At 40.8% G+C, this 13287-nt stretch overlaps 1 protein-coding gene across 1 annotated transcript in view; it reads left to right on the top strand.

Annotated features, from left to right (window-relative positions):
• kcnb2b (potassium voltage-gated channel subfamily B member 2b) overlaps positions 1-11029 on the top strand; it is an 88487-nt gene extending 77458 nt beyond the window's left edge. Inside the window, exon 2 of the mRNA XM_085172078.1 lies at positions 8152-11029. Coding sequence (XP_085028204.1) covers positions 8152-10134 — 1983 coding nt within the window. The 3' untranslated portion in view covers positions 10135-11029. The remainder of the gene's footprint in view (positions 1-8151) is intronic.
• Positions 11030-13287: the final 2258 nt, after the last annotated feature.

Below are 13287 nucleotides of genomic sequence, written 5' to 3'. Positions count from 1 at the left end.
AAAGATGCTATCAGAGCTTTGAATAAATCCATCTCAGGCCCTAACTGAAAAGAAGAGTTACAAAGTTTCTCTCAAAGTTGGGAGAGAAACATGACCTAGCTGTCCTAGCTGACTCATGATGTCTCATGGCCTTAAGGTGGTGCTACTGTAAGTGTGCAAATGTATTTAGTGGCAGCTCACTCATAAATGTTGAATTTTACCTGAGTGCTGTGCTGCATCGTGACCTAGTGAAGGTACATCGGTCAGCTTTGCTGTAATAGGCTTCCTTGTTTACTTATTAATAAAATATAATGTTTATTAACTCAGTATTAACTTGATAGCATTAGTTGAAAATGACATTTCATTGTCAAAAGCACAAGCTAAATGTTAGCATTCTCAGCTAATTAATTTAGCATCTACAGCAGTAACCTATCAGTACTTTACAATGATGCCAACAGTAAATAATTTTCTTACCATAGAAATTTTGATCATTGAGTCAGAGAAAGTCTGTTATATCCGCAGTGTGGAAAAATCATCTTTTGGCCTAAAGTTGAAAGTGCTGCACTTACCATTAACCAAATGCTATGCTCTCTCCTCTGGGGACAGCAATCCACAAATCATCCATCCCATCAGAACTGTATGCTGCCAAGCTAATCAAATTGAGCATAACATTAGTTCAGGCACCCCTCGAAGTCAGGCTCATCAGCAATCCCAGTAGAGCAGCTGAAACCACATAAGCTGATGGCTCAGATACCCGTCTACAAGTCTAATTGGCTGTCTCATATAGCAGCGGTCCCCAACCTTTTTGGCGCCACGGACCGGTTTATGCCCGACAATATTTTTCACGGACCGGCCTTTAAGGTGTCGCGGATAAATACAACAAAATAAAACTAATACCAGTACTGAAAAAAAGAAGATTTATTCATAACACACGTGAAAAGACCCAGGAAAACCAAGTTAACGATAAAAACGATAACAAAATAACGCTGAAAACCGATAAAAACCCTGAAAACCATACATTTCACACCTGAGCCTCAACTCTCGCGGCCCGGTACCAAACGACTCACGGACCGGGACCGGTCCGAGGCCCGGGGGTTGGGGACCACTGTCATATAGGACAAACTTTTTAAGCTGCTTCAGCTCTCCTATACTTGCAGCACAAGTGCAAGCTGCTCTGCAACCCACCTTCACTTTTTACATTGTATTTGGTTTAGTTAATGTCACTGAGGTCATGGAAGGACAAGAAGGTCCCAGAAGAGAACCATGCTGGCAAATATAAATTACAGCAGACTGAAATGCAGTGATCATGACTGAATTTGTCTTATCATTGTTGGTGTGCTTTTGAGATAGTTTGGCATTGCAAAGCAGTGATTCAAACTCATGTCAGTTGGAGATTTTGCACACCTGAGTTACATGCAGGCCTATTTTCTGCTCTGTTTATGCACTGCATTAGGGTTCAGAGATAATAAAACAGCCACGCTCATATTGGAAAATTTATGGCAGCCTACTTTTTTGCTCATGAATCATTAAGGAAGTGATTTATAAAAGAATTGGACCTATAAGCAGAATCAATAATGGCACTGGTTTCAGTGAAAGCTTATCAATATCCATCCCTCCGCATATCCATGCCTCCAGAGTGCAACACGGCAAAAGATGACTCTGGTGCACTTCTCTCGTATTGCTGTTGTTTAATTGAATTAGTAAAAGTCTTAATGAGCTTCGCCTAATGTGTTGTTTGAACAAACACCAAAGGAGGAATTGTCAGCACATTGTGTCAGCTAATGCGTGAATTTCTATGTATGATCTTTCAAACTGCTAATCATGGGCATGTCACTCAGTCCAAATTGCCTCTAAGCTGTAATCGAGCACCACATGCTGACACACCATAACTGTGTTGCCTTTTCTGTGCAGGCGTGTTTGTGCGACTACTGGATGAATGTACTCTATAAATATTTCATACTAGCCCACTTCCCTCCCTGCTTCATCAAAAAAGGGAAAAAAAGAAAGAAACACACAAACAAATATCCCTCCGGTATAAATAAAGCCTGGACAGAAGTGAAAGGGCTTTGAGGGGGAGTGTGAAAAGCTTGCGCAGAAGAGTGTGTTTTACAAGACGAAAGCAGGAAACAGTGAAGTTTAGCAAAGAGATCAGACACTGCAGCCAGTGGGTCTTAGTGGGTCTTTCAATATTTTTTCACCTGTCATATTTTGCCTAAAAGTTAACTTAAAAAGTTGGGTAACAAAACGTGCAGGTGGCCTACAAGCAGATGAGTCCTGGTTATTGATTAAGGTTTCTTCTCATACACTGTCAGGCCCACTTGAGCATTTTTTGTGCTGCCGAATGAACCCAGCACAGTTTCAACATAAACACTGGCTGAAACCTTCTGGTTTCTTTGTGCTGCATGCCTCCAGCAAGGATAATATGAAGGTGACAGCGAGTTCTGCATCTCCTGTTGATGTTGCCGTGCTTTGCAAAATAATCAACAAGATAAAATGTTTACATGCAGAGATCGTCTCTCACACTGATTGTAAGACACCTCACTGAGATTGACCCTGAAGACGTGACTTAAATCACAACGTGACTTCTGGCGAAAGCTCCCGAGCACAGTTGGGACACATAATATATTCTAGCTGACTGATAACAAATTAAATTGTAAGTGACACAGAGCGGTGATACTGCATTATGCTTAGACACATTGGTCATATCCAGTGCAATTATTGACTGCACTTTGAGCTGTCAAAAGTTTATGAATAGCTCAGTAGATTTCAGAAAATAATCAGTATTCATTATCACGCATCCAACTCTAGAGTCTCTAAAAACTGTAGACCAGACGGACTCTGAACTGGTTTATTTTTCTCATTTTGTTGCAAATTGTAACAAAGCAGTTTTGGACACATAAAGTATTGTACCAGTTTCAAGAAATTCATTTGGATCAGATTCATCGTTTTTTGTTTTTTTTTTGTCCCCAGTGCTTTATGAACTCGGTAATTTTGTCTGCAGACTAATGGCTTTAGAATTGAGGCTGAAATCGTAATGGCTGGGCAGGTCTCCAAACCTCTCTGAACCTCAGAGGATCTACGGAACAAAACATTTGATGGCCAACAAATATCACCATCTCTTTCTGTTTCTCTCTTGCTCTCCCTTTCTTGGTGAATGCCTTGGAAACTGGCCATAGTAAAGGCACTCAACCAGACAGAATGGTGTAGGAAGGGTGGGGTCCCCCCCTGCTTTGCTGCTGATTTATATTTGGTCTCTCTAAGGGTGTGTGTATTTAAGTAATACTCCAGCTATGTGTGTTATCATGTTTGTTCACTGCTTCCATTAATTGTTGTCAATTGCTAATTAGCAGAATTTATGCACAAAGGGGGATTATACCTTTATCCTGCATGTGCATCTAATAATGAGAATAATAGCGCAATGGGCACGTGTAAACTTAATAAAGTAATTCATTACGTTAGCAAAGTAGACTTTGCACAAAGCCAAGTTGTCATGTGCCATCCAACATCTTATGGGGTCATAACACTGGAAGAGATACAGACCAAGAAGATTAAATACCACACAACTCCTGAAATCAATCCACATTACCATAGCCATAATCATCTGGATTGATTCTGCAGCAAAAAATTATCATACCTGAGGAAAGGCTCAATTTGTCAAGCGCAAATTGATGAACCAAGTGGGGGAGGTTTGGCCAGTGGGGACTTGTAGGGTGGATCTTAGTCCATAAGAGCTTCGGGCAGGGTTATCAATAGGTTCTTGCTGGACTTGGCTCAGTGTCCATAATTTGATGTGTACGCAATCAATAGCCTCCACATAGCTGGCAGGTGGGCCACCGGTGTGGTGCAGAATATTTTTCATCCTCACAAGAGCTTTCCCCTCTCAAAGTCAGGAACGATGCGAATGCAGGCAGAGGAGGGTGACGCAATAAAAGGGATGTAGTTGTGCAATCACAAGCTGCCACTGATGACAGGACACTTATAGAAGAGTTAGTGCCTCTATTGACGACCTCTTGAGGAGGATGTAGAAAGGTGATTCTTGCAATTTCAGGAGAAGTGGTTGAGATGACAGATGGCTGAAGATAAGCTCAAAGAGAGTGCACAGAAGCGACTCAAGAGGGCTCTTAATGCTGTGACTCCTGCATATTTTCTCCTCTGGATCAACTTCTCTCCCCATTCTCTGTCCACCCAGGATATCTTCAATTACTTTTAAGGATCTGCGGAATTAAATCATAAGGAGTGTGTGTTTGCTACGGGCTAAAGAGCATTTGCTTATTTTAGTTTTTTAGGTGACAATACCTGTTCCAAATTTTAACCTCTTGACATCGTCATCTGATTGTTGGGTTTTTCTCTGTGTTGTTGTCGGGTCTTTACCTTACAAAATAAAGTGCCTTCAGGTGACTGTTGTTGTGATTTGACGCTTTATAAAAAATATTGCACTGAATTGTTCTGAACCACCTTCTGCTAAGTTATGCATTCTCTGCTACATGTAGAGCCAACAGTGCTACAGTTGGAGCTGCTTTGTTGTGAAAAACCACATGACGGCTTCATGTTTCAATTATCTCAAACATCTTTTTATGTATTAACTTTTCTTATAAGGAAATAGTTTATCTCCAAATACCAGGAAAACTGTGATAGTCCTACCATGTATGAGCTCCAAAAGTAAAACATGACACTCAGAACTTTATTTCGTTAGTTGTCTCCCTCATTGTAAATCTCAAAGTGAACCAGCTTCCCAGTGCAGTCGTGCTAAGCTGTCTGCTTTTTTTTCCGTGGGTGATCTGCTAAAAATGCTTAAATGTATGAATGCAAGACAGCTACCAAGAGCAGTGCACATTAGGTGATCCAAGATGAGCACACCTCATGGGCGTGAGCTCATCACATAGCATACTAACCAAAATAATGCAATGTAAAAATGCAGGTATTATTCAAATGTTTCTTTCTGGGAGCAACATGACAACTCAGATCAAAGGGAGAGAGCTCAAGGAAAATCGATGTTGTGACATCAGGGCAAACTCCTCTCCTGTGAATTGATTGACTCTTTGAGGTTTTAAAGGATAGGCAAATCTTCTCTGCATACATCTGAAAGTCCATGGTGATGCACAGAGAAGAAATCCTTCATTACAACAAAGTCTGCCGTACAGACCCACTTGTGTGTACGATTTGGCCTGATTGTGCTCTTATTATTCAGAGCACAATAGCTTTCTGCTACTATAGAGCCAGTGGAGAGGGAGTACAGCAGCCGATTGGTCACAGGCAGCTAAAGTATGTCAAACACCAGCTAATCATCTCCATGCATTGACCGCCCGTCTAAGCCAATCAGGAGTAGCCTGACCATGACCTGACTGGTATGCTAATCCTGAGGCAGAGTCACAAGAAGAGGAGAAAAATTTCAAACAAACTATGAAAGAAGTAAAATGTCCGCGCAAAAAGGAGCATGATGCTTAAAATCAGTAATAAAGTAATAATAAGGTAATTGTACTCGTAAACCTGGTGTGTTTTAAAAATAAATTAATAAATTGTACTTTAAAATAAATTGACGTAAAATATAATGTTCTTACATATTAAGTCTAAATATATTTGATAGATAAGTAAAATTGATGTATTTAATAAAGCTATAATTACCAGTAGTTTGATATTTAACTTTCTTAATTGCTTTTAAATGGAATTGCTTCATTTTAACACAACAAGCATTCACCATTTTGCCAAGATGCGTGCAGGCACATTGGTCAGTGGTGGAATTGAAAGATAGTTTAATCTCAGTTATCTAACAGTTTGAACTCACGGTCAGAGAGGAGCTCCACAGATTAGAAAGTGGCCGCATCTGTGAAAAATCTTCTTTCACTTCCTGTGTCTGTTAGCCTTCGTCCTCACAGTCACGTCTAGGTCAACCGGCTTTACTGTGCTTTCTTTTTTTTATTTTGTTTTTTAATCCACCACTCAGGACATTTGATGCTATACTTAATGCAACCGTGGATGCAAATCATGAGAAAAGAGGAGTCTAAGTAATTGATCTCCTTAACTACTCCCACTCAATAACAGTAGGTTAATGCAAGCCACCTCAGTGCTTCTTATCCCCGAGCTTACACGGCATTTGCCGAACACAGGTTGCTTGGGTGTGTGAAAGTGAGACAGCGGGGCTATGGGTCAATGAAAACATTAATCAGTTTGTCTCTGTCTGTGTGTTTGTGTGCGTGCCTGCATGTCCATTCTTTCAGCTGTTCATAGTGTAGCTTTTGAAGTGTGGAACAGCAGAAGATTAACTGTGTCCTCTGAGGCAGTTAATGTAAAATCTAAATAAAGAATCGACCTATGAAGAATGACTTACCTCTTGCCTGCATGTCAGTAAATCTTATTTACATATACTCCACTCCATACTGTACCACAACAGAAAATCATCTGTGTAAGACAGTATACCCCCAAAATTATTATCTCGTACTCTTATCTGCTCTTCTACCTTGTTGCTGTTCAGAAACAAGAGTACAAGCAAAGGTCTTCCGATCAAATTGTTTGGCAGCAGGGAGTGAGTCTGAAATGCGCTTGCCAAAAAGTTGAGGGGTATGGAAGCAACCTGCGTCCTTACTATGACTCCACAGCTCAGTGCCAAGCTTGCCCTGAGTTGCCTCACTTAGCTGCTAATAGGTTTAACCTAATCAGTACCAGCATTCATTTAGCGATAACACTTCCTCTGCTGAGCCAGGACACCACCTTCTTTATTCTGCTTTATGATTCCACTTTTCCTCTGCATTAGTAGAAGAGATCCTGCTTTATTTAAAAACAGCACCAAAAATGCATTTATATATGTTTGCTTCAGAAAATGCCACTAGCCTTCTGACCACTTTTTCCAGCTTGTCATTGTTAGCCACAGGCTAATGGATGGACTACAGAAGTGGTTGACCCCTAACCACTGCAAGAAAGAAAAAAAAGTATTGCTAATATGTAATATTTGCTAAATTAATGAAGTCTCTGCGGAGATACTGTGAGCGTCTCCAGACTACACATTGTAAATTTATGTAAGATCATCAATGTGTTCTGCAACTTAATGTGATTTGTGATTAGTATTCAGCGTGCCTTGTTTTCCTATTTGACTGAGTCGCTTCAATCTCTCTTCATTAGATTTTAATAGGCTTTATATTGCTCGAGTCACAGAGGGCTTTGCACAAAAGAATGCTAATTTTTCACATGTCCTGGATTTCAGTCGATGTTGTGATGCAGGGTTGCACCAAGTGTAGTGCAGAGATGCTTCACCTGTGTGGGAAGAGACGCTCAGCTGAGCAGAGTTGAACTGGAGAGGAATAAAAAGAGGACATCAGCTAACCCCAGCAGCATTGTAAAGAGTTTTATGTGTAGTTGCAGTGCAAGAGGGAAGATATTCAGCTCATCACGTAACATAATGTCTTCGCCATATATAGATGACACACTTCTTTTATAAATATTAAACCGTAGTCAGTGCATCTAAGGCCAGATTTAATCAATCTGTGTCAATAAATCCTCATCGAGATAAAGAGCTGCAGCTAAAACTCAGCTTTATGCTGTGCTGACCTCATGGCATTATACAAGATTATTATTATACCCGTCCCCTCACTGTTCAAATAAGCACACAGGAAACAATATTTGCACTGTATGTTTCATAAGAAGAAACAATATTTGTTTTTTGTGCATTTTTTAAAGTGAAAGTAATGAATGAAAGGGGATGTTTTAGACATTTGCCAACAGATGGCGCCAAAATCCTTTTATTCTTTTATGTGGTGGGACTACACACACACACACACACATACATACATACACTCACGCGCACGCTCACAGTTATTGTCTAAACAGATTTCTGGCCTACTTACTGCCCTTATTTAAATGACTTCTCAGTCAGTAAGCTCCGCAATGCTTCATTCATTTAATCACTCATTGGTTCCTTGTGTCATTTTCCATTATCTTGCTGACCTATCCTTATGTAATACTCTAGCATATTCTATATTCTTTATATGGATAATGGAGCTCTGATATTCATGAGCACGCCCACAGTGCCTTTGAACCAAAGACAGACCCTCCATTAGATTCATATCATATACTGGAGACCTTTATTTATACATCTTTTAAAATCCTTAATGCAAATCAGGCAGAGTGTGTCCTCTACCAGTGTTAAACTAATACTTTCTTCATTTCTGTCTCTCTTTTCAGATTCTAGCCATCATATCAATACTGTTTATCGTCCTCTCCACCATCGCACTTTCCCTCAACACTTTACCAGAGCTCCAGCACAAAGATGAGTTTGGCCATTTCAATGATAACCCCAACCTGGCCCATGTGGAGGCCGTGTGTATTGCCTGGTTCACCATGGAGTACCTCCTTCGCTTCCTGTCTTCTCCGAATAAGTGGAAATTCTTCAAAGGCCCACTTAATGTTATTGACTTGCTGGCCATTTTGCCCTACTATGTCACCATATTCCTAACAGAGTCGAATAGGAGCGTGCTGCAGTTCCAAAATGTACGTCGTGTGGTGCAGATATTCAGAATCATGAGAATACTGAGGATCCTGAAGTTAGCCAGGCACTCCACGGGGCTCCAGTCTTTAGGATTTACTTTGAGAAGGAGCTACAACGAACTGGGGCTACTTATCTTATTTCTTGCCATGGGCATCATGATATTTTCCAGCTTGGTCTTCTTTGCTGAAAAAGATGAAGATGCCACCAAATTCACCAGTATTCCTGCCTCATTCTGGTGGGCCACCATTACAATGACTACAGTGGGGTATGGTGACATTTACCCACAGACATTGCTTGGAAAGATTGTAGGTGGACTGTGTTGCATTGCAGGTGTGCTTGTCATTGCCCTACCAATCCCCATCATTGTAAACAACTTCTCTGAGTTCTACAAAGAGCAGAAGAGGCAGGAGAAAGCCATCAAGAGAAGGGAGGCTCTGGAGAGAGCCAAAAGGAATGGTAGCATTGTGTCAATGAACCTAAAAGATGCCTTTGCTCGTAGTATGGAACTGATGGATGTAGCGGTAGATAAAGGAGAAAACAAGACGCCTCTTGACAACCATCTGTCGCCTAGCCGCTGGGGCAGCCATACCAGGCATGCCTCTTCTGAAACCCATCTGAAATCACCTGACAAAAGAAACCCAGACTTTCTGCCGGAAAGTTCTCCCCATCACATAACCATCACCACAACTGGAAGTCCACAGCGGACAAGCAGGACCCCACAGCACCTTAGTGCTCAAACACTGGAGGAGATGTACAGTCAAATAACTAAGTCACAGTCCTTCAGCAATCTCAACACTACAAGCTCCATGAGCACTCTGAGCACAACTATGACTGCCCCGGCATCACCGAAGAAATCCCAGAGCCCTGAATTTGCATTAAAAGAGGAGGTGGGGATGGAGATGAAGGAAGTCCAGCCCTCCTTGCCAGAAAACTTTGGAAGCTGTTCAGCTGGCATCGAAAAACAGAGCTCAAACTCAGACGAGGAGGATGCTAGATCATGTCATATCAGACACCCCATGGCCCCGCCACCACTGAATCTTAGCTTACTGAGGCCCAGTGATGACCAGAGGTTTCTTAAAGATGGTCTCTATGAGTCTGTCAACCCAAGTGATGGATCAGAGCTCTACATAGACGAAGGGGAAAGCTTTAACAGTGCTGTGGAGAATATCCAGGGCTCTCCAAGACGGATTAATCCTCTAAAAATAAAAGGGTTGAAGGTCAATTACACAAAGACCTCTGCTGAAGGCCCTCTGACACCACCCAGTACTACTTCTCCTGGAGACATCAGCTCCAGCATCCTGGAAGATGAGTCTCCAGTGGGAGAGACATCACCACTCATCCCTAGTTCAGAGGGGCTTCTTCCAGTCACAATGGAAGACGTCTGCCCTCTGGCCCCTAAGAGGCTGGTGGTGGACACCCCACCAGGGGATGAAGATCTACAATCCACAGAGAATCATGAGGAGAAGCACCTGATGGAGGTGGCGGGAGCAGCGGTTGCACCATTGTCACCCAAGACAGCAGCACAAAATAGCACCCAAGGTGTGGTTGGGGCAGGCGAGGAGGTTAAGCCTGACAGCAACCAAAGTGGACACAAAGTAGAGAACCACATGTTTACATCTGATATCCACCTGATACCCGGGGATGGCAGCCTCTCTCCAACATGTGAAACCAGCATGTGACTGTAAGGGACATTTGAGGGACAACAGACCTAGTACAACCTCAGCCTGAAGTTTGGGAGAGTAGGGAGGAAAGTCAAGGGTGCAGCGGTGGCGAAAGATCTTTTTGCATGGCATGACAAGTCTCTTATACTTGTGTTGTTGTTGAATTGCAGAAAAAGAAACTGCAGTGCTTTGTGCAGATCCTGGGAAACAGTGGGCTCAAAGAGGACACTTTTGAGAAACAGAGAATTCATCAAATCACGTACACGCAGGTCCTCCAGATGTACATAACGTCTCCTTTTCTAGCAAAAGAAGGAAATGCACAGAGGAACTGTAAAAGCATGCTTTTTAAAAAAAAAATCAAAGGACAGATATTTTACGGTGCTTAGTTTGCTGAAAGCGCTCCACTGTAAATACTAGGACATCTGAGGCAATGACAATGCACAAGATGGCAAGGGAAGACAGTCACTGAGGGCACTAATATTTGTAATGTGAAAAAGAAGGGGTAGGGGTTTGGATAAACAGCCCTCAGATTGGGTGTTGCATCGTAGCGACCTATAAAAAAAAAGAAACATATCATTACCTTTTGTGGCAATGCAAAGTGTTCTCATGATGGCCCTGTTTCTTTGTTTTGTTTTGTTTTTCTTTTGTTTGGTTGTTTTTTCTCGTGAATAACAGATGAAACTGTAACGTTGAGATTAATATATTTGTTTTTCATAGAAGCTGTTGAACTTTCAGTTTGAGCATCTTTGAATTCATGAATGTGGGAAAGAAGGATAAAAACACCTTGAATCCTCTCTAAAAACAAAAAAACAAAAAAAAAAACACCTGTAGTTGCCAAGTATTTATCAAACCAGTAAGAAGATGAGCTATCAGACACTAAAGCTACTGACAATATTTATCACGCAGTTTCAGGCGTTAGGTCGAGATTTAAGATGCTCCTCGTTCAGCCTTTTGATTCCATCCAAATCAGAGGAAACGATCTTATTTACTCTCTAACATCAATTATATAAATAAATATATCTATCTATCTAAAAGTAGTTTTAAGAATGAAACGTGATAAGTAGGGCTAGATTGGTTGTAGGAAAAGTCTACAATATGTAGGTGAGACTCCATTTAACAAAACAAAAAAAAAAGAGGTAAGACTTATTATTCACAAAGGTAGATTTGGTCATTAACACAGATATATGTGTTACACTATCATTATCTATTTTGGCTTTTTAAAAGGGGTAGATTACAACAACAAAAAATGACAGTATTCCTTCTGATATCAATGGACCAAATCAAGCACACTGGCAAGCTTTCTTCTATCTCGAATGCATTATAACATATATGGTGATAACATGTATTTTGACAGTAGGTATGCTTTTGGAGTTTTTTTTTTCATTATAGTTTGTTTACCTGCATTGTGTTCATTGGCCCATCCTCAGCAGCCTCATGTCAATGTTGACCTTTGTTCCATACTACTACAACTTTACCCAATCCTGCTGATAAGTTTAAGGCATTTTTTTGTATATCTGTGGTGTCTCGGACTGTAATTTATCGTGTTTTATTGTGAACAATTTTCAGTCAAACTTAAACCCAAAGGATTTTTTTTCTCTCGTCGTCTCTCTTGCTTTTGTTTTACACTGACTGAAAATATATCTGTTCTACGTTGCCTTTGATTCCAATTTATTGCTGGAATATTTGTTTATTTCTTTCGGTGTGACACGTGTCGGCGTAGACTAGCGAGGGGTTTGTGAAAGCCACACGAACCGAAATGGCAGTGATAGGAAGGAACGTGGGTGAACTATTTTGTTGTTTTCTTTCTTGTTATCATTCTTTTTCGCTAATCATATTTTGGTTGTTTGTTTGTTTTACTGAAAGGTGTGGAATGTGCAATATCGCATACTGCAATCTATGCAGGCCAAGAATTGTGGCACTTTATTTTATGTCTATGGGAATTTGTAAGTGTACAGGCAAAATTTACTTGTATTTTTCAGATATTATATCTTTAATATGAGGCAAAAAGAGTATTACGACTACTAGGATCTCACAAACAATGCAAATGAGAATCTGACTTTTACTTTTTCATATTGCGTGACTGGCAAAATGCTGTTGAGCACCTTAAAGCCAGGTATTAATGGACCTCAAATTTGATTATCTGTCGGAATAAGAATCCAAATTGACCACCAGGGCCTTTTATACTGCTGTTAGATTTACATTAAAAAAAAATCTAGCAAATGTGTGGAAGATATTAACAGTATCTAATTTTAATGGCCACAAACAAACAATTTTCTGTTTTTTGTGAATTATCGTGGAGAATGAGTCTATTTTTTCTAAACCAAAATGGAGCACGACCACAATTTCCTGCCATATGGTGGTTGAAATGATGCGTGCCTTTTCATAACACGGCTGTTTATGAGAAGGTAGCGAGTCATTTTGCTTTGTTCATATAGCACTGTACAGAAAAAAAAATTCTAATTTTATAGGAAAAATCAGGTCTTTATGTAATAGAAACAAGTAATGATATTGAGTTCTCAGGTTTTCTATAACTCTCTGATGTTCTGATTGGATAGATTATCTGTTTTGTTTTGTTTTTCTTGAACAGCTAATGTCAGCTAGCTGCTTCTGTACTTTTTGAGAAGTGTTGTTGTCAAAATCCACTTCGATGTCTTGGCTTCCAGAACAGGGAGCTGCAATATTTCTCCCTTCTTCTGAGTAATGTGTGTACCACATTCAGTATCCACTCCCATCAGTCTTCGGAGAGGCAGGAAGAAGTACAAACAAAGGGATGGGCATCTGACCATTAAGGGAGGCGAAGAGGGAGCGCGGCTACAGCCCGGAAGAGATCCCTGCTGTCTCTGAGCTGATCCATCTGATTATTTCCCATGCTGACACCAGTGAGTGCTCCGGGCCCTCCGGCTTCAGAAGCTCTAACCCCATGGCATGCCCTCAGGAATAGCTACGAGTGGGTAAAAACAAGGCGAGGACAAGAAAAGAAATGGTTCTCCCAAATGGTTACATTGTGTCAGTTGTGGTCCATATTTTCTTTCTTTTGTCTGTGTACATACGATTTGCCCAAAGTAGCATATTCTGACTCAGTGTTCAGAGATTCATGTGAGACCTCATGGAGTTACCTTTGTGATATTACCGATCCCTCATCAGAAACTCAGATTCTTTGGTACTCTCTGA

The sequence above is a fragment of the Neolamprologus multifasciatus genome, chromosome 9 (assembly GCF_963576455.1).
Source record: "Neolamprologus multifasciatus chromosome 9, fNeoMul1.2, whole genome shotgun sequence".
Taxonomy (NCBI): Eukaryota; Metazoa; Chordata; class Actinopteri; order Cichliformes; family Cichlidae; genus Neolamprologus; species Neolamprologus multifasciatus.
This window is presented reverse-complemented; position numbering and strand designations above follow the sequence as displayed.